The following is a 25,976-nucleotide window of genomic DNA, read 5'->3' as shown; positions in this document are numbered from 1 at the left end:
CAAACATCCACACGAATTTCTTTCCAAGATAATCCATACTCTTTTGAGGAACTACACGCTCGCTTATCCGAACCATTAGAACCAGTTCAGCGACAGGCACCTCTAAGTGAACCAACATATAACTTGTACCCCACATTACCACAAGAATTAAGTAGAATAAGAAACATTAGTCAAAACCAAAATACAGTCAAAATAAATAGACAAATTATACATCCACGACGAAACAGAAATTTTCAAACCCCTAGAGTTCATTTTGATATACCCCAATCACCAACACCAACTACTCCAGAAATTTCAAGTAGTTCATTGCCAGAAACTCCCACATTACTTTCACAACAGAGCACCTCAAATATACCCTCAGATTACTTAGATTCAACACCAACATCTGAACAAATACGTGAAAATCCCTTTAACCCCCCCCCCAACCCCACAGCACGACTACCATATTGGGCAACACACTCATATACACAAGGTGAACCAAACTTAGTGAACGATCCAATAGATATTTCTACGGATAAAACACTATCATCACTACCAGAAACATTATCACTACCGTAAACACCATCATTAAGTCAAATTTCAACGACGCTTTTCCCTTTAAATTTCCCAAATAACCTCGACGCTAGATATCGAGAACAATCATCAACAAATATCCCTTTACGACTAGACTGGAATACATTCATAGCACCCTCGCCATTATTTGGACAACATCAAGATAGTAACCGACTCCACAGTTGGGCACTCAACAGACTACAATATAGACAAGATATCCACGAAGATATTCGTGAACACAATATTCAAATACTTCAACAAAATAGTCTCCAAATGAAATTCGAAATCACGATCAAACTTAACAATATTGTTCAACATCCCTACCCAATAAATCCACCAAATATAACAGCTCAATTGCTACCACCACCATTTATAACAACTGAAGTAATATATAAATACGATAGATATACCAAAAAACACAATTGGTTACATCACATTTTATAACCCATACTCAGGAATATCATACACATGTATATTCTAAAAATATTAACATTTCAACACATCTTTTTTTAAATATTTTCCGACCAAAACACAAATTCTTCTCCTCGCACAGGACCCCAGGATTTATTAGTAACACAATACGATTGTGAAGAAAACGAGCAAAAAACACTACACAAATATGCAATAAATCAACATCACAATGCGAAACAGAACCACAAGCTTTAGAAACTATAAATATAATAGCAACATTGTATTCAAAAGCCCGAGCAACAACATTCACAGGATTTAAATTTACAGCAACATTTCCCGAAAAGAAAGTACACTGTTCACAAGTTTCCAATGGAAATAAGAACCATTTGATCAGGAATCATTCTATCAAAGTGAAATAGAACGACTTTTACATCTAAATCCCGATGATTGTAAAAACAAACTACTCAGACTAAACATCACAAGGAAAAGAAACACAGACAGGAAAATAGTAAATTTCCAAGTCTTTGCCGATTCTGTACACCAAGCACAACTTGAAAGATATCAAGGACATATAAAACTAGACGAAAAGTATCCAAAAAACGGCGCACACGGAAGATTAACTACGACATACACGATAAACACTGGATAGCAAACATTGGAGTAAATGACCCCTCAAACTGCAAAGCAGGCACAAAAAATAAACGATATCAAAAAATAATGTTTTTCGATTGGAAAATACAACTCGAAAAAGTACAACTCACACGAGATTTATCTGATAACACAATTATCTATCAAGGAATTAGATTACCTTGCAAAAATAATCAAGGTTATGTGACCCTACGACACGAACACAAGTAACAATTGTTTGGTTTCCCGAAGATACATGCACAACATTCCAAGTAGCAAAAATACACGCTCGAATGATAAAATTTCATGAAAAAAATTTTATTGAATCAATCCCATACTAACAAGTGAACCCGTCTCGTAAACAAAGCACTGATTTCAAAAATATTCATGATATAGAAAATAAATTAACACGTTTCCAAATATATCAAGAAACAGAAATTGCATGCAAATACAGAAATCATTTGTATAAGACGCAATACTCTGAAATACTTGTCGAATACGAAAAAGGTTTCGACATGACCACTGGAAAAATAAAATTTGACCCTTATGCCACAAGTCACCCTATAAATGAAGGAACATCATACATTCCAGTTAACTTTCAAAAAAGCACAGGTCAACCTGGTGGAAAACTAAAGCCACCTGACAGTAAAAGCACACGTTTACAAGAACTATCACTAATGAATAACACCTATTTCGGTATTATTCATTACGATATCTAGTTAGATATGAAGTTAGACTACACAATCAGTCGAACTTTTCAAGAAATGTCACTCTCCGAATTAGAAACACTTCGCCAATTATGTGAATTGGAAAGAACACAAATCCTACAATCACTCGCTTCTAGCAGTACTAAAAATACCCTACGCAGGATACTTATTATCAGGAAATAGATCGAATTTTCTAGACTACGAAGGAAATATTTTATGGTTTTATACTTGTACCAAAAAAGTATCACCACTATATGTTTTTGAAGACAAACGTTGCTATAAAAGAATCCCTATAATCTATAAAAATAAAGTACGTTTTGTCGATACACTTTCAAGACGAACATATTTTTGGGATACCGCAGTCCCATGTGGATCAGAAAATAGCCACATTGTAGTACAATTGAATCCTGATGAAGATAAATAATATCTCCTTACACCATACCCTACGTTAATGCAATCACTCAAAAAATTTCACCCGAAAGCATCAGAGCTATTGCTCGTAATCCAAATATTGATTTACAATCAAATGGAATATATTCTAAATCAGATATCCAACATCACAACAATTTCAAGAATTTTTAACACAAATGGACACAATACAAAGACAGTCAATTGACCAGAATATAAGAAAACTTGACGAAACCGCAGGATTTGCAGATATTTATACACAAGATCATAGCGGATATTTTAAAGACATTAAAGACTACATATATTTAAACGATGAAAAATACAGACCACAAGATATTTCAGGTATAAACATTTTCAGTTTTGTCACCATAAAGAACGAAATTCTAGCTTTTCTAGGAGGGCCCTATTACATCTTAGAAAAATTAACTATCTTATACGCCATGTTTAATTTTATAGGATTTCTTTTTTCACTCTTAAAAGGAATCTATAACTCATGCGCTATACACACACAAGTAAACAGACAAGCAAGTGTAGCACGTATACTGTTTGCAAGATTTTTTGGAATTTTTTCATCATCAATAAACAAAATACTTCTAATGCACGAATGAAAGAATATAACACGAAAATATCCACAAGACAAAACACTTACGACAAAGAACACAATAATATAGAGATAACACCTACCGCACCACAGTTGCCACCCCTACCACAAAACCATTCATTATCATTAGTTCCACGTAATTTTCGAAACCTAGCAATTACAAATAATCCAAATTCTAGACCAAATATATAACACAAAGCCCATCCAACATATAACAACACATCATCCACAAATTGATAATACATACGAACAAATTATAGAACAACCTCACACCCCACCACTTTTCAGTCTCAAAATAATCAAATTTTTAGCCCACGATGAGCCGACAACTTGGATCCCTCCATCGCTCAAATTCCCACATAGCCAACCTCCAAACTCAAATCCCCATAAATCCACTTTTTGCTTTCCCACCACCCGGTTTTCCGATTATTAATATATCATCAAGCACAAATTCTGATACGAACTCGGTTTTAGATATTTCGGTTTTATACTCTATCTCACAATTTGATAACCCTGATGTAGAAACCCCTGACGAATTTGCAGACTCCGAACCATCTCCATCAAATTATACTCAGACCAACTCCTCAGTTTTTTCAAAACCCCCTTTTCAACCAATCCCATCAAATCATCCACTCCCATCCGTTTCCACTCCTTCTTATGCTTCGCAAGTGACCCCAACCTATTCTCCACTTCATTCCGACAGATCATATAATAATTCCCCAGAAACCCCCCAAATTTCCCAGGAACTTGATAATTTTATTACCCTACAACAACAGTTAATACACCCTAACACACTCACAATACATCAACTATCATCCACAATAACATCCTCAAATCCACCTACTCCTACACCCTCCTCAGCTTACACTGCATCATTCACACAATCATCCACATCCACCGAAACACCTAGTAGCCTTCACCGAGCTTATCGCACTTTTAAACGAAAATTCCCGAATCACCCATTCCCGTCCAAACCCGGAACAGCTTGCGAGTATATTAATCACCCGCAACATACAAACACGAAAAACTTTCTTGCAATCACCTTACCACAATTTTCCAAAATATACATTAAACACACCCAACGATACTAATGACACACGCAATTTTGTAGATGAACATGTTTTAATGCCAACACTTTATTGGACATCTTATTATCATTTTACTAACCCCCTTTGCCTACCACTAACCAATACTCATGACAGCATAGAAAAGAACAAAGACATGTTATATAGACTCACTACAACACTAACACCTCGACAATTTACTTAAGTAGGATATAAAAAGTTACTAAAAACTTTTACTGCACCCCGAGCTAACGAATTTACAATAGAATATTACGACCATAATATCATCCGACCTATTCAAGACCAATTTTTAGATGAAGACCGCTTCGCAAACCCGCAACTAACAGAATAATTTTTCATCAAAACATCATACGTATTCACATTAATATTTTTGATAGAAAGAATGATCACATCCTTTCAGAATCACTAGCTGATATTCAAACGTACGAAAGCTTCTATGACAAATTTCAGTTATTTTCACTAACCTTTCACTTTCTTTCACCACAGGAACGCGATTTGCACTTTTCCCATATTATGTTACGCACTAAACAAACCCACACATATACAGACTATCGCTTCATACAAAATCATTTTGATCTACATACTCCATCAAGACAACCACACCATCGTTTTCAGTTTCTTAATTCAAAGTACACTTCGCCATTTTTTCTAAACTTCACCTATTGCATCAAAGATACTAACCTCCACGGCATCCTCCGCAATTATGACCCAATAACACAAATGTATATATTTTGTCCCATCACGAAGACCTTTAATGCTGAAGAATCCAGACCCTTCCTTATCCCACACGAATTTATCCAACCTATAGAAATACCAATATTAGAATTCATTCACAATTCTAAATATAATCATAAAATATATAACCTCCTTCAAAACACACCTTACGAGTTTGCAGTAGGCACCGATGAACTAAAAACCATTAAAGCACTTCAATTGCTTTGGCCACTGCTACAAACTAAAATATCATTCGCATACTAGCAAAGTTACTAACAACATCAGATATGATTCACGACATCTTCCCCCACGGCTTGTTCCCAGAAGATTAAGGCAAGTATAATTTGAAAAAAATTTAAATTAGTACTAACCATTTTCTATCAATGTTTCATTTATATTTTTAGTCTTCACACCACGATCATCTACAAAACAGAAAAGAAAAATAAAAATACAAACTTGTTAAATTCTCTTAAAATTCGTTAATTTCTTGCACTAAATAATGTAATAAAATTCATACCAAATGTAGTAATTTTATCTATAAATTATTTCCCCATGAAGCAGTAAACTTAATTACGATGAAAATTTATACTTTTAAATTTCCCCCAAACGCAATAAAATTCAAATTCTATGCAATAAATTGATAAAATGAGAAAGCAGTACTAACCCCTTCAAATTTTTTCATTCACTCGCACAAGAATTCTATCCAAACTCGCACAGCTCGCGAATGAACAATTGTTTAAATAATGATTTTAAGTTTCAAGCTTTCACACTCAACAACTCTAACACACGATAACAAGTTTCAAACTTTCCTTTAACCCGGTTGGAAAGGAATAATATACTAAGCCAAACTAACCAACGCAGCTTACTAAACACCACAAATTATAAAATAACAGCATGACTAAGAAAAGAAAACCAATGGTACCCAGACCGGATTAACCCAGTTTAAAACTGGATAATTTATTCTTTTGAAGACTATTATAAAGTCTAAGAAGGAAATAATAAAACACAAAAAAAGTCGCAAGACAAACCCATACCAAAAACAATTTGATTTTTGAAAAAAGGACACAACCAAAGTAACATAAGAAAGACCAACATAAACCCAACATAAAACGTTATCACATAACAGGACCTCTCAAAGAAACAGCATGAAATCATACTCCCACTCCTGGCCTAACCCACCAGAGAGCACGTCCTGAGCATGCTCTATAGCCGGCCTTACCCACCGCGCTACATCCACGCTTTGTGACCACACTCCTATATTTAATAAGAGGTACTCAAGGGTGAGTAACTCTTCAAAATAACCAAAATAAAACAAAACGCTTTTGTGAAAACGACTAACTAAAATCATAATTAAAAAATTGAATTAACATAATTTTATAAAATGTAAATCATACTTTGCAGTATATAGATCAATACACAACAACAAAGACGAACATCCAAAGACTAGATGATCCCATTACACTCGAACAAAAGAATGGCTAAGCACAACCGACATGCCGTCCACAATCACAACTCAAAGGATTTAGAGTACGACTTGACTTCGCAGAAAAGGACTTCATTGAACTAGACCAATGACCACCTCGATGTTCAAGTATACGTACAGATCCGAGTTGCAAGGCATCCCTTCCACACACGATCTTCACGCCATTCCCAGACGAGGTTGCACACAAAACAAGCTCATAATACAGAAAAACCTGTTATAGCAAACCATTTTGAAATCGGATTGATTTCATTGGGGATCACGGTCGTTGTCGAAAGACGACGTAACAATTTCCTGTCCATAATTCCAGCGTCCTGGAACGTTCTTCTCCAAGAGGAACCGGACAAGAAAATGATGTTCGCCAAATACCAACGTTTATCATCCATCCTTCAAATTGCAGAAAGATAGTTCTAAAAAAATCTGTAAACCCCGGATGGATGGAACCTGATCTAAACTACATTTTATAATTGGATAAATTGGATATTTTACCACTGTAAAATATTTATTATTAACCAATCATAATCAATCTAACTAACAACCCACTTATTTGGAAGTGCTGAAATTACTTGTAATTTCAGCACCAGAGAGATTTGATTTTAACTTAGAAACTAGTTGCCTCTCCGAGAGAACTTCAGCAGTTGCAATAAGCCAGTATTCTCTAGATCTATTGAGCCTAGCAGAGACTAGTTAAACACCCTGAGACTAGTAGATATAAGAGTAAGATTAGGATCGGTATTAGACTAAGAAGTTGCACGAATCTATCCGGCCGAAAATAAGATAGCGTGACGAGCGTGAGTTAACCACATCGGTATAAACTCATTTATCACTCTGATTGTATTTTTTGAGCTTTGATATAGTAAATTTTGGCGTTTAATATTCGTTGGAGAATCTGTTTTATGAGATCATATCATCCAGACTAATTTCAAGTGGTTATAAACATGTCTCAAGTACCTATTGAGCACCCCCCCCCCCCAAGCTAGAATGGGGGGAGATTGCTCAATTGATCCGTTTTTTTTTTACTTCAGGTTCAATGAAAAAATAGAGTGAAATCCATGCGACCAAAGTTCACTCCAATAATTATTCGAGTGAACTTTGGTCGCATGGATTTCACTCTATTAGTTCATTTGAACCTGAAGTTTAAAAAAAAACAAATTCAGTATGACAACATATTTACACTGTTTCAAATAAAATCATCTACATTTTACTTAAAAACACAAAACTTATGCCGATCAACGTTCTTCAACCCAGTTTGATCAACTTCTGAGTTCTTTTAATTTCACCAGTTTTGACGCGCGTTGTTGAAGTATTAATACTTCAACAACGCGCATCATAACTGGTGAAATTAAAAATTAAAAAACCTCAGAAGTTGATCAAACTGGGTTGAAGAACATTGATCGGCAAATTTTCTGTGTTTTTAAGTAAAATGTAGATGATTTTATTTGAAACAGCGTAAATTTGTTGTCTTTTAATCAAATACCTAAAACCATATTAATTTACTTAGGTTTTAAAAAATGAAATCAACAGAAATAATAAATAAAAAATAAAATTCTTCTCTTCAAAAAGTCACACCGATGCATACAAAAAGCCATATCTGTAGAAATACTAACTATGCGAGATCACCGATTGAACTTACCAAATAAGTTCACGTAATTACCGATCGAACTTACCAAATAAGAAATAGCCTTATCCTTTGTTACGAAAGTCACCTTGTCCAAAATATCAATTCTCGCGTATTTTAAAAGCCGCGTAGGACGGTTTGCTGACCTGAATGCAAACAAGTCAATCAAATACAGTGCTGATTTTGATTGTCGAGATAAAATTAAAGAAAACTGGGACTACTGAACACGTGTTTTCAATTTGGGCTAAAATTACCCGGGTCGAGATCCCGCTCAAAAACCGCTCAAGATTTGAGCGGTTTGAGCGGTTTTCCAGCAAGATTTGAGCGGTTTGAGCGGTTTGGGCGGTTTTTTTGGAAAAACCGCTCAAACCGCTCAAATCTTGCTTAAAAAACCGCTCAAAAACCGCTCATTTCTTGCGGTGATTTTTGAACGGTTTTTCAAGCAAGATTTGAGCGGTTTTTGAGCGGTTTTTGAGCGGTCTTCCCGGGTCGAGGTCCTAAACTCATGTCCATACTTTCGCGACAAATCTTTGGCATTTCCAGACTTTCCAGACCAAAATTAGGCATGTCCAGGCTTTGGCGACCAAAACATGGCATTTCCAGACTTTTGCTACCATGATGATTTATTGCGACTATCGCGCCGAAGCAGAGGTGGCGCGACCAAAACATCGCGACTCATATTTGGTATGTCCAGACTCTTGCGACCAAGAGTTGCCATTTCCAGACTTTCGCGACCGAAAAACTAAGGCGCGACTTTCGCGACCTAGGCGGATATGGCGCGACCCTGCGAGTCAGGAAATGGCGTGACCGGCGTGACCTAACCTAGCTATTTCCAGACTTTCCAGAACAAGATGGAGACGGCGCGACTTTCCAGACCAACATGGAGACGGCGCAACTTAAAGAAAGTTTTTCAGAGATTTCTCGACCCTGTTGGATACGGTGCGACTCAGGAAACGGTGCGCCCTCAGGTTTTTCAGGGATTTCGCGACCGAGGTGGAGACGGCGCTACTTTCCAGACCGAAGTGGAGAGGGCGCGATCAGAATTAAGTTCCTCGCGACTGAGGTGGATACAGTGAGACTTTCCAGACCGAGGTGGAGACGGCGCGACCAAGATTATATTCCTCGCGACTGAGGTGGATACAGCGCGACTTTCCAGACCGAAGTGGAGACGGCGCGACCAAAATTGTATTCCTCGCGACTGAGGTGGATACGGCGCGACTTTCCAGACCAAGGTGGAGACGGCGCGACCAAGATTGTTTTCCTCGCGACTGAGGTGGATTTGGTGCAACTTTTCAGACTAAGGCGGAGACGGCTCAATTTTCCAGACCAATACGGAGACGGTGCGACTTTCCAGACCGAGGTGGAGACGGCGCGACCAATATTTTATTCCTCGCGACTGAGGTGGATAAGGTGCAACTTTCCAGACCAATGCGGGGACGGGCGACTTTTCAGACCAATGCGGAGGCAGCGCGACTTTTCAGACCAACGAGGAGACGGCGCAATTTTTCAGACCGATGCGGGGACGGGCGACTTTTCAGACCAATGCGGAGACGGCGCGACTTTTCAGACCGAGGTGGAAACCAAGATTATGTTCCTCGCAATTGAGGTGGATACGGTGCGACTTTCCAGACCAGGGTGGAGACGGCGCAACTTTTCAGACCAAGGCGGAGACGGCGCGACTTACCAGACGGAGGTGCAGACGGCGCGACCTAGATTATATTCCTCGCGACTGAGGTGGATACGGTGCGACTTTCCAGACCATCGCGGAGACGGCGCTACCAAGAAATCATTCCTCGCTACCAAGGCGGAGGCGGCGCAAGATTTGACAAAAACCGCGCAAGATTTGAACGGTTTTTGAGCGGTTTTTCTAGATAAACCGCTCAAAAACCGCTCAAATCTTGCGCGGTTTTTGAGCGGTTTTTTTAGATAAACCGCTCAAAACCGTTCAAATCTTGCGCGGTTTTTGAGCGGTTTTTTTAGATAAACCGTTCAAAAACCGCTCAAACCGCTCAAATCTTGCTTCAAATTAGGTGAAAAATCTCGACTCGGGTAGACAAAAAGTCATGCCCGCATCCGGTTTCAAGTTTTAATAATCGCTTATATTACTATTTTAGTACCAGTCTTACTAAAATTGAGAAAAAATCGACTTTAATCAATTAATAATCGATTATAATCTCTCTTTTTAAAATCAAATTATAGTTAATTATAATCGATTGTAATTGATTATAATCCATTATTTTTATTCAAATTTCTAAATCTTTAATTTTGCACAAAAATCCAAAATTGTATTTGATTGTAATGATTATAATTGATTGTAATCACCTTTGTTTGTCCATTTTGTCTTCGAAGTTGCATCTAAACTGCTTATATTTTATGCTTTTTGTAGACGCTAGTTTCTATGAAAATAAAGAATTTCTTTTAAGTTTTCCAATTAATTCAAATTTATAAGTTTTTTTTTCATTTCCTCCCCATTAGAGTTGTTTTGTGATGCATAATTTAGGCCTTTTTAAACACCAAAAAATCAGCAAATCAAATAAGTTTCACGTTTGATTCGGAAGATTTATTTTTTATTTACCGCGGGAACCTTTCCACCTTTCCAAACTTTTGTTTCGTGGTAAAAATTTGTGTACAGATGATCCAAAGTGTTCAAGAGGTCTCTCTTTTAGAGATTTTCTTATTGACACAAAAATAATAACCCATAAGATATATTTCGAATATAGTTTTGAATGTACAAACTTTTGGCAAACTGAGAGATTGTATTCAATTATAACCGATTATAATTGATTTTAAGGGTTTTTGTAAGAACTATAATCAATTAGAATCGATTATAAGAGATTATAATCTCTTGGAAGATACCACGATTATAACCAATTATAAATCCTTTGAACACCTAATTTTGGTAATTATAATCAATTATAATTGACCAAAAATCATCATAATAATCCGTTAAAATCGATTACTTACGCCTAAACTTGGATGCGGGTGATAATAAAATTGGCGAGATTTTCACCAGAAATAATAAAATTGTTTTTTTTTGCATCAATTTTTTTCAAACTTTAGAAACAAAAAGTTTTTCTTTAAGATCGACAAAAATTGTCAATTGTTTTCTATATTCTTTGCTAGTATTTTATCCAAATTATTTCAATACGCAGTTGCACACTTTTCGAGATTAATCCTTCCACAGTTTTCTTGAGACCTCAAACAAAGCTCACTTTCATAAAGTATGCTTAACCTTTGGCCCAGTACTTTAACCTTTAATTAAACGAAAAGATCAAAAAAAAACAATTAGAAATGAAGGCGTGAAGTATGGGCTCAAAACTTTGGGAGAAAAATTGCAGCATAATGATTTCAGTGAAATTTTAGGCTCATTTTCATCTCTTCTTGTTTTATGTTTTATCTAAAATCAACCCAATTTTCCCAATTTTACAAAAAAGCGTTTTTTCCCTGTTTAATTCGTTTTGTTCGGTTTATTTTAATCAGCAAACTAAACCTGAAGGTTGAGCTTCTCCTCCCTGATTTTTCTCTTTACTAGGTTGTATTTGGACTAGAGTTGGATTTACGAAACGTTGATTTTTTTCGGGTAGAGGCGAAAGTTTCAAACAATTTTTTTTGTAAAAACTCGAATTTTTTAGATCCACTAAATCGATTTCCCGTGCTCTCCAAAAACACGATAAAAACCTACGTGAGTAATTTTTCGCATCGACATATTTCCAAAAAAAAGGTCAAAATTTGGTATTTTGGCTCACCTCCTCTTGGAACTTAATAAATATTGGCGTCAAAGAACCCTCTAGAAAATTTTCTAAGGTTGACCTCCAAAAATTGAGGTCGTTTAAAATAGTTTTCGATGAGATCGGTTTGGTGGTCAGGGGTCAAATCTCTTTGAGGAAGAACTCCGCTCATCTCCCTAAATCCGCCCCTCGTTTAGCCTATGATTAGTAATTTCAAACAGACCAAATGAGATGCCCCCTCCCCATCATAATGTGTATATACTGGTGTCCAGGGCGCCTTTAGAAAAACTTTCGGGTCGATCAGCCGAAAATTAAACAGAAACAAATGGGGACCACTTGAGCGATGAGGGGTTCGAATCATTGAAAGAGAAGCCTCCGCAACCCCCCTTTATAAGCCGCTCATGTCACCCATGATTTTACTTACTTTTTCGTCAGAGCCAAGTACAATCCTTGCATTATTAGTATGCAATGTAATTAATATAGTAAGAATGATTAATTTTAATTTCATATTGCTGAATCTTCCGTGAAATAAGTTGATATCAAACATCATCAGGTGTGTCAGAAAGGTTGCTGATTTGCTCCAAACTTCCAAGAATCCCCGAAGAACAATTAGCATTGCTTTCAAATCAAACATTTGTCAATTTTAACCTAGTGAAACCGCCAGATTTATTGATAAAAAATGAATTCTCACAAACAACTAAAAATACGCAATGACAACCCTATCTGTTTGCGCATTCTAAGATTGATTTGAACCTATTTTGTTTTCTAAGAGTGTGCTATTATACTAGTACACTCTTAGAAAACAAAATTAGTTCAAATCAATCTTAGGAGAACCAGATGTAAATGAACTTAAAATTTAACTGAAATCATTATGCTGCTATTTTTCCCTCAGAATTTTGATCCCGTGCCTCACGCTTTCATTTCTAATTATTTTTTCGTCAGAACCAAGTAGAATCCTTGCATTATGAGTAAGCAATGGATTTTTGTTTTTCTTTGGGTAGAGGCGAAAGTTTCGGTCAGCTAAAATTTTAAGTCTCAAACATAAACAAATGGGGACCACTTGGGCGTTGAGGGGTTCGAATCATTGAGAGAGAAGCGTCCCCATGATTTTACTTACTTTTTCGTCAGAGCCAAGTACAATCCTTGCATTATGAGTAAGCAATGTAATTAACAAAGTAAGAATGATTAATTTTAATTTCATATTGTTAAATCGTCCGTGAAATAAGTTAATATCAAATATTATCAGATGTATCGGAAAGATGAAGAACTATGTGATAAACTACAACTCATTTATCTGCTAACTGACGAATTTTTCTTTTTTGAGAGTTTTAAATGAAACCACTGCTGATTTGCATGACTGCTGATTTGCTCCAAACTTCCAAGAATCCCCGAAGAATTAATAGCATTGCTTTCAAATCAAACATTTGTTATTTTTAACATAGTGAAACGGCCAGATTTAGTAATAAAAAATGAATTCTCACAAACAACTAAAAATACGCATCGACAATCTTATCTGTTTGCGCATTCTAAAATTGATTTGAACTTATTTTGTTTTCTAAGAGTGTGCTTCTATACTGGTACACTCTTAGAATACAAAATTAGTTCAAAACAATCTTAGAATGCGCAAACAGTTGTTTTGCATTTTGCATAAAAAAGGTCGACAAAAATGAGCAAAAAAACTCTTAGAAAACAAAATTAGTTCGAATCAATCTTAGAATGCACAAACCGTTATTTTGCAGATTTTGTTTGCTCAAATGCTAATATATGTGAGATTTCTTTTCAACTAGTTGAGGTTTTTGTGCTAAAAAATCATTAAGTATTTATTCTTTCGGGCAAAACACAAAAATATTGAGCAAACTCGATAAACAATAAATTTTTGATTTATGGAAAAAAGATTGTCATATTATTTTCTTATATGAAAAAAATACTTATTGTAGAGTTTTCCTACAATTTTTTGTACGTATGGTTTTGAACGAAATTGTATGGAAAGCATTTTTGGTCAACACGGGTCTGTAGAAAGTTTGGCAACTTTTGATTTCATAATTTGTTAGTCTTGGAAAACTACAATTCACAAAAAAAACGCGTTGAAAACTTCCAACTTTTTTATTGCTTGTCAAGAAATTTTATATCAGCACGGTTTTTTTTTGTTTTTTTCCTCTAGTGTGATATATAGTTAGCCACAACAAATTTATTGGAAAGAAAATATGAGGCAAAATTTTATTGCTGTTGTTTTGGTACTAATAACGCCCAGGGGAGCTTTATATTATGCCATTGTTCTATTCCAATCATGAACTTTTGAACATTATGTGGTAATTGGTATTTTTTGGTAAATTTGGTATTTGGTAATACGGCAGTTTTTTCTGGATTCATTAAGACAATCATTAAAAACAAAGTCAATTCAAAAACGAATCATTTGTTGACGAATCTGCTAATATTTTAGCAAATCTTGATGTTAAAATTTGTTGCCCTAGAGTAAGGACAATTGACAAGAACAAAATAAAAAAGTTCCAGTCTGAAAAATTCTTTACCTGGCATAAAAAACAAATGCTTTATACTTTTGAACCGGTTATTTTGGTCATATTACCCTCGCGGGTGCTATTTGAAATAGATTGTTTATTTCCTCACAAAACAATTTTTGGGTCTTTTCCGTTATAGGTCACAAAAACGGATCATTTTGCTATTTTGAAAACTTGCTCGAGGCTGATTGGTTGAAATTCATGCCGGCTAAAGTTTATTTAGGAGTTCAATGCAGACAGAAGAAGGTCAATAAACAGTTTAATAATTTTAGGCCGTATAACTGAAAAAAAAACGTCTTTTTCGATCAGTGTGTATACTTTAGTGTCATATGGCAAGGTCTGAAGTGCGGTCAAAAAAAGACAACCTTTATTTCACACCGGTCTAAAAAAGGACAAGCACTATACTTACCAGTCAGAATTTCGATTCAATATTTATTTATTTCCTACATTTGCTTCTTGTTGAGTTAGGACCGATGTGGTTAACTCATAGAGTAATTTCGGATAGGGTACACCGTCTGCTCGTCACGCTATCTTATTTTCGGCCGGATAGATTCGTGCAACTTCTTAGTCTAATACCGATCCTAATCTTACTCTTATACTTTCTAGTCTCAGGGTGTTTAACTAGTCTCTGCTAGGCTCAATAGATCTAGGGTATACTGGTTTGTTGCGGCTGCTGAAGTTCTCTTGGGGAGGCAACTAATTTCTAATTTAAATTCAAATCTCTCTGGTGCTGAAGTTACAAGTAATTTCAGCACTTACAAATAAGTGGGTTGTTAGTTAGATGGATCATAATTGGTTAATATTAAATACTTTACAGTGGTAAAATATCTAATTTTTCCAATCATAAAATATAGTTTAGATCAGGTTCCACCCATCCGGGTTTTACAGAGTTTTTTAGAATTATCTTTCTGCAATTCAAAGGATGGATGATGGACGTTGGTATTTGGCGAACATCGTACTCTTGTCCGGTTTCTCTTTTAGAGAAGTTCCAGGACGCTGGAGTTAGGGACATCAATCGTTGTGTCTTCTTGTGACAACGACGGTGTTTCCCAATGAAATCAATCTGATTTCAGAATGGCTTGCTATGACGGGTTTTTCTGTTTTATGTAGAGAACTTGTTTTGTGTTCGACCTCGTCTGGGAATGGCGCGGAGATTGTGCATGGAGGGGATGCCTTGTAACTCGGATCTGTACGTATACTTGAACATCGAGGTGGTCATTGGTCTAGTTCAATGAAGTCCTTTTCTGCGAAGTCAAGTCGTACTGTAAATCCTTTGAGTTGTGATTGTGGACGGCATATTGGTTGTGTTTGGCCATTCTTTTTCAAGTGTAGTGGGGTCATTTTGTCTTTGGATGTTCGTCTTTGTTGTTGTATGCTGATCTATATACTGCAAAGTATAATTTAAATTTTATAAAATTTTTATTAGTTCAGTGTTTTAATTATGATTTTGGTTAGTTGTTTTCACAATAGCATTTTGTTTTAGTTCGGTTATTTTGGAGAGTTACTCACCCTTGAGTACCTCTTATTAAAAAAAAGAAGTGTGTTCACAAAGCGTGGATGTAGCGCGGTGGGTTACGCCGGCTATAGAGCATGCTCAAGACGTCCTCTCTGGTGGGTTAGGCCAGGAGCGGGAGTATGATTTCGTGCGGTTTCTGTGAGAGGTCCTGTTATGTGATAACGTTTTATGTTGGGTTTATGGTGGTCTTTCTTATGTTCCGTTGGTTGTGTCCTTTTTTCAAAAATCAAATGGTTTTTGTTATGGGTTTGTCTTTCGACTTTTTTGTGTTTTATGATTATTTTTTAGACTTTAAAATAGTCTTCAAAAGAATAAATTATCCAGTTTTAAACTGGGTTAATCCGGTTTGGGTACCGTTGGTTTTCTTTTCTTGGTCATGCTGTTATTTTATGATTTGTGGTGTTTAGTAAGCTGCGTTGGTTAGTTTGGTTTAGTATATAATTCCTTTCCAACCGGGTTAAAGGAAAGTTTGAAACTTGTTATCGTGTGTTAGAGTTGTTGAGTGTGAAAACTTGAAACTGAAATTCATTTTTTAAACAATTCTTCGTGGGCGAGCTGTGCGAGTTTGGATAGAATTATTGTGCGAGTGAATGAAAATATCAAAAGGTTAGTACTGCATTTTCATTTTATCAATTTACTACATATAATTTTACTTTTACTGCTAGTTTTGGGGAAAAGTTAAGTTACAAATTTTCATTTTTATGAAATTTACTGCTTTTGGGGAAACAATTTATAAATTAATTTACTACATTGGTATGAATTTTATTAAATTCATCTAGTGCAAAATATTAATAAAGTTTAGAAGAATTTTAACAAGTTTTATTTTTTATTTTTTTTTTCGGTTTTTTGCAGATGATCGTGGGATGGAGACTAAAAATCTAAATGAAACATGAGTAAAGAATGGTAAGTATTAATTTAAATTTGTTAGTGAAGAATATGTATAAATTATACTTACCTGTTAGTCGTCGGGGAAAAAACCGTTGGGGAAAATGTCGCGTATCATGTCGGAATTTGTTAGTAATTTTGCTAGTATGCGAATGATGTTTTTAGTTTGAAGGAGTAGCCAAAGCAATTGAAGTGCTTTAATAGTTTTTAGTTCTTCGGTGCCAACTGCAAACTCATAAGGTGTGTTTTGAATGAGATTATACATTTTGTGATTGTATTTAGTATTGTGGATGAATTCTAATATAGGGATTTCTATAGGTTGGATAAATTCATGTGGGATAAGGAAGGGTTGGATTCTTCTGCATTAAAGGTCTTCGTGATGGGACAAAATATATACATTTGTGTTCTTGGGTCATAATTGCGGAGGATGCCGTGGAGGTTAGTATCTTTGATGCAATATGTAAAATTTAGAAAAAATGGCGAAGTGTACTTTGAATTAAGAAACTGAAAACGGTGGTGTGGTTGTCTTGATGGAGTGTGAAGATCAAAATGATTTTGTATGAAGCGATAATATGTATATGTGTGGGTTTGTTTAGTGCGTAACATAATGTCGTGTGACCAGTGCAAATTGCGTTCATGTGGTGCAAGGAAGTGGAAGGTTAGTGAAAATAATTGAAGTTTTTCTTTAAAACTTTCGTAAGCTTGCATGTCAGTTAGTGCTTCAGAAATGATGTGATCAAATTTTCGATCAAATATATTGAGTGTAAATACATATGGTGTTTTGATGAAAAATTTTTCTGTTAGTTGTGGGTTAGCGAAGCGGTCGTCATCTAAAAATTGATCTTGATTAGTTCGGATGATATTATGGTCGTAATATTCTAGTGTAAATTCGTTAGCTCGGGGTGCAGTGAATGTTTTTAGTGATTTTTTATATCCCATATAAGTAAATTGTCTATGTGTTAGTGGTGTGGTGAGTCGATATAGCATATCTTGATTCCTTTCCAAATCGTTATGAGTATTAGATAACGGTAGGCAAAGGGGATTAGTAAAATGATAATATGATGTCCAATGAAGTGTAGGCATTAAAACATGTTCATCTACAAAACTACGTGTGTCGTTAGTGTCGTGAGGGGTGTTTAAAGTATATTGTGGAAATGAAGGTAAGGTGATTGCTAGAAAATCTTTCGTGTTGGTGTGGTGTGGATGATTAATATATTCACGGGCTGTTCCTGGTTTGGTTGGGAATGGATAGTTTGGGAATTTTCTTTTAAAAGTGCAATAAGCTCTATTAGTGCTATTTGATTATTCGGTGGATGTGGATGATTGTGCTAATGATGCAGTATAAGCTGAAGAGGGTGTAGGGGTAGGTGGGTTTGAGGATTCTATTGTGGAGGAAATCTGATTTATAGTGAGGGTGTTAGGGTGTAATAGTTGTTGTTGTAGGGTGATAAAATTATCGAGTTCTTGGGAGATTTGGGGAATATCTGGAGAATTGGATGATCGGTCTGAATGAAATGAAGAGTAGGTTGGGGTTACTTGTGAAGCATAAGAGGTAGTAGAAATAGACGGGAGTGGGTTATTTGGTGGGATTGGTTGAAAAGGGGGCTTTGAAAAAACTGAGGAGTTGGTTTGAAAATTATTGGATGGAGATGGTTTGGAGTCTGCAAATTCATCAGGGGTTTCTATATTAGGGTTATTGAGTTGTGAAATGGAGTATAAAACTGAAATATTTGAATTAGTATGAATTCATGCTTAATGTTATATTACTAGTTGGGAAATCGGGTGACGGGAAAGCAAAAAGTGGAATTATTGTAATTGGAGTGTTGAGGTTGGTTGGATGGGAATTCGAGTGGTGTAGGGATCCAAGTTGTCGGCTCATCGTGGGCTAAAAAAAATTATTATTTTGAGACTGAGAAACGGTGGTATGGGGTTGTTCGATAATTTGTTCATATGTATTTTTATCTTGTGAGTGATGTGTCATTATATGTTGTATGGGACTTTGCGATATGTTTGGTCTAAAAATTGGATTATGTGTTTTTGCTAAATTTCGGAAATTTCGTGTGACTAGGGATAATGGATGGTTATGTGGTAGGGGTGGTAACTGTGGTGCTGTAGGCGTTACTTCCATATTATTATGTTCTTCGTCGTACGTGTTCTGTCTTGTCGCTATTTTTGTGTTATATTCTTTTATTTGTGCGTCTAGAAGGATTTTGTTTATTGATGATAAAAAAATTCCAAAAAATCCTGCAAATAGTATGCGTGCTACACTTGCTTGTCTATTTACTTGTGTGTGTGTATAGCGCATGTGTTATAGATTCCTTTCAAAAGTGAAAAAAGAAATCCTATAAAGTTAAACATTGCGTATAAAATAGTTAATTTTTCTAAAATGTAATAGGGCCATCCTAGAAAATCGAGAATTTCAGTTTTTAGTGTAACAAAGCTAAAAATATTTATAGGTGAAATATCTGCTGGTCTGTATTTTTCACCATTTAGATATATATAGTCTTTAAAGTCTTTAAAATATCCGCTATAACCTTGTGTATAGATATCTGCAAATCCTGCTGTTTCGGCAAGTTTGCGTAAGTTTTGGTCAATTGATTGTCTTTGTATAGTGTTTATTTGTGTTAATAATTCCTGGAATTGTTGTGTTCTAATGTGATGTTGGATATCGGATTTTGAATATATTCCAATTGATTGTAAATCGATATTTGGGTTTCGAGCAATAGCTCTAATGCTTTCGGGTGAAAATTTTTTTGAGTGATTGCATTAATGTGGGGTATGGGGTAAGAAGATAATATTTATCTTCATCTGGGTTCAATTGTACTACATTGTGGCTATTTTCTGATCCACATGGGACTGCGGTATCCCAGAAATATGTTCGTCTTGAAAGTGTGTCAACAAAATGTACTTTATTTTTATAAAAGAAACGGATTCTTTTATAGCATCTTTTATCTTCAAAAACATATAGTGGTGATACTTTTTTGGTACAAGTATAAAACCATAAAATATTTCCTTCGTAGTCTAAAAAATTTGATCTTTTTCCTGATAGTAAATATCCTGCGTAGGGTATTTTTAATACTGCTAGTGCAAGTGATTGTAGGATTTGTGTCCGTTCTAATTCGCATAGTTGATGAAGTGTTTCTAATTCAGAGAGTGACATTTCCTGAAAAATTCGGCTAATTGTGTAGTCTAATTTCATATCTAAGTGAATATCATAGTGGATATTACCAAAATAAGAATTATTCATTAGTGATAGTTCTTGTAAACGTGTGCTTCTTGTGTCATGTGGCTTTAGATGTCCACCAGGTTGACCATTACTTTTTTGAGAATTAACTGGTGTATATGATGTTCCTTCGTTTAGAGGATGACCTGTGGCATAAGGGTCAATTTTTGTTTTTCCTTTTGATCATGTCGAAACCTTTTTCGTATTCAAGGTATTGTGTTTGTGAGATCCTTTTTCAGAATATTGTGTTTTGTAAAGTGGATTTCTGTATTTGCATGCGAGTTCTGTTTCTTGATATATTTGAAAACGTGTCAATGTAATTTCTATATTGTGGATGCTTCGAAAATCAGTACTTTGTTTTCGTGATGGATTTACTTGTTCATATGGAATTGATTGTTTAAAATATTTTTCTAAGTAATAAGATGAACCTAAGTAATCTGAGGGTAGACTTGAGGTGCTACGTTGTGAAAGAAGTGTAGGGGTTTCCGGTAATATGCTAATTGGGTTTTCCGGAGTACTTGGTGATGGGGATTGGGGTATATCAAAATGAACTCGGGGGGTTTGAAAATTTCTATTTCGTCGTGGATGTATAATTTGTCTATTTATTTCTATTGTATTTTGATTTTGACTAAAATTTCGTATTCTACTTAATTCTTGTGGTAGTGTTGGGTACAAGTTATATGTTGGTTCACTTAGAGGTGCCTGTCGCTGAACTGGTTCTAGTGGTTCAGATAAGCGAGCGTGTCGTTCTTCAAAAGTATATGGGTTATCTTGGAAAGAAATTCGTGTAGATGTTTGGGGGTTTTGGGTAGTTGTAGGTGGTGTCGGTTTTTCTTGGAATGTTGTCGGTGAAGACTGACTGTGTGATTGTTGGTTAGCAATTTTTGAGGGTTTTTTAATTTATTTCTTCTTAGTGAAAAAATTTATGTTTATTGTAGTATTCTTCTAGAAAAAGAATTAAAAGGATTGTTGCTAAGGCGAATGTTATGACTACCTTCTTTATACATTTGCATATTGTCAATATGAGGGATGATAAAAATGTTATAAAATTACAAATAGTAAAAAAATATCTGTTCTACTAAAAATGGTTCGTATCATTTAAATAAATTTTGGGTTTTCGTACCTGTGAATATGGTCAATGGCTTTTGAAAGTTGGAGATATAGTTCAAATATGGAAGAGAAAATTTAAAAAGTATTGCAAAAAAATGATTAGGATTATTACAAAAGCTTCAAAGATATCAAAAAGAAATATGAAAAAAGTTTAAATATTGTTAAAAAGTTTATGAAAATGATGAAAATTATGTTGACTGATCGAGAGAAGAGCATTTAAGAAATGACTTCTTAATCGAATATTTTTTGTTGTTTGGGGCATTTTTCAAGTGTGGTCGAATTATTTATTGGTTTTTTGACAATAATTGTGAATAATTGTGAATAATTGCTGGGGGCGAATTTTATGGTGTTCGGGAGGTCTTCTTTTACTTTATTTTTATTTGTCAGTTGATCTGGGGTATTTTTGAGAGTTTTGTACTTTAGGCTAAATTAATATGGTCGTTTTTTTACTTTAGGCTAATTTAACATTTTTGTTTGGCGGTTTTTTGAGGTCTGAGCTGGGAAAATATTGTTGATCTTTGCGTTATTAGATAAGGGAGGGTTATGATATTATGGTAGTATTTATTTTAGTTGTCAAGTTTGAGTGGTTTGCTTATTTTTGACCTGGAGGTTGTAAAGTTATAGTTATAGATATGCCTGGAGTTTAATATCTTTCGTCTAATTGGTTTGTGTTAGAGTTATAGAAGGTGACGGATTGAATGAATCCTATTGGCTAATTTTGAACTAGAATCGCTGCGTGTTTGTCAGCTTGTTATTTTGAAAAATGAAAGTTCAAAATATTTCAGAGGTGCAAAGATTATTAATTTTAAAATTAAAGCTGTTTTTGAAATTCAACTTTCTTTAATATTTTAGATTGTGGTATGAATGTTTTGTAGTTTTTGCGTGGTTGATTTCTAAGTCGTGATGTTTCTCTATGTTCTGATTTCTCAAATTGTTGTTGGGGTATAATTTTTTCTGTCATTTTTCTATTTTTTCTTTCTTTTGAGGTATATTTTGATTTAGTTTTTTTGTATTGTTTTTGGTTGTAGTTGATTTTTTATTTAGTTTTTCAAGGTGAATGTCATTTTGTGCTTTTATTTCATTTTCCGAATAACGTGATTTTGAATAACTTTTAAACCTGTGAAAGAATATAATTGAGTTAGTTCGCGTAGTGCGTATTCTTTTGGGTAATAAGGTAATAGATTGTTTCGATGATGAACAATTTCTTTTTGGTCTGAATCGGTGATTTTATATGTTACGTCAGTGGGTTTGGCGATTATTTGGTATGGTCCTTTACGAAGGGGTTGTAATTTTTTAGAAATTCCTTTTTGGGTATTAAAATTAGGTATTAAGACAAATGTTCCAATTTTTACATCGGAGGCTGGTGTAAAGCGTGAATTTATTTGTTCGTTAATGTTTTGCCTTTGTAACAACTTTTTTGTTACTTTTTGGTAAATTTCATTGTGTTTTTTATCTCTATTTAATATCCATTCGGTATGTGTGCCGGAGGCTAATTTAAGAATTTGTGGACGATGAAAATGATCTTCATCATGTGTGTGTAAAGGTAGGTTATAACAAATTGAGTCTTTATTCGGTTGACAATGATTTTGTGCATTTTTTTGTGCATGATCTTCATCATGTGTGTGTAAAGGTAGGTTATAACAAATTGAGTCTTTATTCGGTTGACAATGACTTTGTGCATTAATGTATCTGGTAATGCAAGATTCTTTCCTGCTGTCCAGACTATATGTAAATTTGGAAATTTCATTAGAATTAATTGAAATCTATAAACTCGGTGATTTGGATTTGACTTCTGTGTAAAGAAAAAAAAGATTGGTTTATGATCTGTGAATAGAACTGTTGGATGTTTTGATCCAAGTATCAGAAATTCATATTCTGTGAGTGTATAAATTATAGCTGTACTTCTCTCATTAAAATTGAGAGTCGTAGCTCTGCTTGAGTGAATAATCGAGAATTTGCTGATATAAGGTTCATTTTATTTGTACCATTGTGTGATTGTAATAATGCTGCGCCGATGCCAAAATTTGAAGCATCGCACATTGCATATAATGGTTGATTTGGATCTGAAATTGTGTTTGAAATTTGTTCAGTTAGAAGTTTTTTAATTTCTTCAAACCGTGTTTGATAATCAGTATTCCATTCAAAATTATTTTGTTGTCTGAGGATATTATAGAATGGTCTTAAATATAATTGAATTTTATAAACGTATTTGCTTAAGAAATTTAACATTCTTAAGAAATTTAACAATTTAACATTCTTTCTGTATTATGTCCTAAAAATTCAACTCGTGTTAAAAAGAAGTGTGATTTATTGGGGGCGGCCTTCAGATTTTCCTTCTGAAGTATTTTATGATAGTGTTCTAAAACTGTAAACATTTCTTCTTTTGTCTGTGATTGCATAAAAACATCGTCTAAATAGGTGATTGCGTTTTTCTTAAGTATTAGTGGTCTAAAAATTTTGCTCATAAAAGCTGAAAATGCTGCTGGTCCTATGGATACTCCATAGAATAGGCGGTTGAATTCATATTGTTGATTCCCAATAACAAATTGTGTTAAACGTCGTGATTGTTCATCTAGTAGCATTTGATTGTATGCACTATTCATATCTGCGGTTGTAAAGTATTTTCCGTTTATTTTTGTTAAAATAACTTGTATTGGTTCAATAGGCCAATTGCATTTTGATTCGTCTATTAGTGAATTGAGGTATCTAGCGTCTAAAACTATTTTTAATGATTCTCCTTTTGCTAGGATGATAACAGGGTTAATAAATGTGTTACTTTTTGGTTGTTCTTCTTTGTTTACAGGTGAGATAATTTTGTATTGCTCTAAAACATCGAGTAATCTATTTACTTTATCGTGTAAATGAATTGGTACTTTACTTGCTCTTTGTTTTGTGAAAACTGCGTCAGGTTTTAACGGGAGATGTAGTGATGAACTGATTTTTCCAACATCAAATTTTGATGTTGCATAGACTGATGAATATTTTATTAGCTGTTTGGCTAACTTATCAAATTCGTCTTGTGTTATTTGTGAATGTTGGAAGTTAAACATTGTTAAAAACTTCTGTTGATCTTCTGTATAGTTGGTTATGTTGAATGTAGGTTTGAAATATGGGGTTTTTGTGAAATAATCTGTATTTCTTTTTTCATTACTTATTATATTATTTATGGATAGTTCTTCGTTAAGAATTGTGGATTGACAAATATCTAATAATCGGAGTATATTATTTACGCGGTATGCTTTATCATGTATGGGTGATATTGTAGTGTTTGTTTTGCAATATCCTAAAAGTCCTAAGAGTAATCTTACTTGATACGGTGTATTGTTATATACATGTAACGAAATGATGTCTGAATTCGTATTTTTCAAATATTTTATAGATGAAATCGTGATTTTGAAAAACTTATGGATAGGTTTGAATTCAAAGTCTGACATAAAGAGTTGTTGTTTCTTTTGATTTCTATCATATTGGTGAACTTGTTTTATTGAAAAGTTATATATATTTCCTGATAGTGGTTTCAGGTGTTTCCGTTGTTGGTTATATATTGGATAAAATTTTGAAAAGAATGGTGGTTGTTTATTTAATCTTTGAAAAAATGTTAGAGCTGTATTTTTTGTTTTTGTGTACTTATCTTTGATTAGTATTTTACTATTCAAGATGTCGATTGCTGGTATATATTTTGAGATAAATGGTATGCCAATGATATTGTGTTTAATATCAGTGATATGAAATATTTGTTTAAATGGCTTGTTTAAAATTTTAATTTGCTCCATTGTGGGGAGAAGAAATAAATGAACTTTTCCATAATTTACTAATGTTGATCCTTGTGCTGTTGCTAGTTTGCTAGAGGTTGCAAGAGGCGTTAATTAAAAAATCAATTTCAAGATCTGGTGGATGAAGATCTTTGTTTCTTGCACTTTCTAAGAGAAATGGTATTGTCCAAATTTTTTCTTTGGTCTGTTCTTTTTGTACATTTTGGTAGATGTGATTTGTATTTGAGCATTTTGTTTTGTCATTTTCATTGGGTTTATTTAATTACGGTGTTGATTTTGCTTACTTCTTGTGCCGTTTGTGTAGTATTGATGGGTTCAATATAATAATTGTGAAGAAGTTCCAATTGATTTTCATATATATGTGATGTAAAAGGTTGTTCATATATAATATGTTCGTAGTCGTTTTTGACTGCTATCATATTTATGGAGATAGTGTTTTCTGTATCACTTTCTGTGTCTGATGATCCACAGTTTATTTGATTTAGTTGTAGTTCGTTATTTCCTGTGTCATCAATACCTGGGGGGTCTGATGTTGTTTCTTCATTTGATTGTACTTGATTAATTTGTCTTTGATGTTTGGGTGTACTACTTCTGTAGCGATGTTTAGAACATTATAAGGGTTCTTATTTCTATGTGGTGATTGAGAATAATTTCTATATCGATTATTATAACTTAAATTTCGATTTTGTGAATTATTTCGTGATCTGTTTTGATAATTGTCGTTTGATCTGTGGTAATTTGATCTGTTATATGAGTTAATTCTTGATCGATTGTTCGGGTAATTTTGATTTCGATTGTTCGAATAACTTCTATTTCGATTATTTGAATAGTTTCTTTTTCTGTTATATGATGAGTTTCGTGATTGATTATTGGAATAATTTTTATTTCTTGTGTTTGATTGGGAACTGGATCTAGAAACAAATTGTGTTGTATTTGAATTTGATCTCGAGTAGTTATTTCGACTATCTATTTGGTCGATTATAATGATTTTGTGAAGAATTCTGTGTATTTCTTCGTTCTGG

At 34.4% G+C, this 25,976-nt stretch overlaps 1 protein-coding gene across 8 annotated transcripts in view; it reads right to left on the bottom strand.

The window, feature by feature from the left end:
* LOC134845600 (neuronal acetylcholine receptor subunit beta-3-like) overlaps positions 1–25,976 on the bottom strand; it is an 83,443-nt gene that overhangs the window by 49,286 nt on the left and 8,181 nt on the right. For 4 of the 8 annotated variants that reach the window (XM_063862573.1, XM_063862575.1, XM_063862574.1 and 1 more), the window contains exon 2: positions 13,049–13,339. In XM_063862573.1, the coding sequence (XP_063718643.1) occupies positions 13,049–13,132 (84 nt within the window). In that variant the 5' untranslated portion in view covers positions 13,133–13,339. Of the gene's footprint in view, positions 1–12,355; positions 12,444–13,048; positions 13,419–14,486; positions 14,934–25,976 lie in introns of those variants that run through there. The other 4 variants (XM_063862571.1, XM_063862572.1, XM_063862576.1 and 1 more) reach the window with 3 other exon arrangements.

The sequence above is a fragment of the Symsagittifera roscoffensis genome, chromosome 5, assembly GCF_963678635.1.
Source record: "Symsagittifera roscoffensis chromosome 5, txSymRosc1.1, whole genome shotgun sequence".
NCBI classification, from domain to species: Eukaryota; Metazoa; Xenacoelomorpha; order Acoela; family Convolutidae; genus Symsagittifera; species Symsagittifera roscoffensis.
Note: the sequence above shows the minus strand (reverse complement) of the source record. Positions and strands in the feature narration are given on the sequence as shown.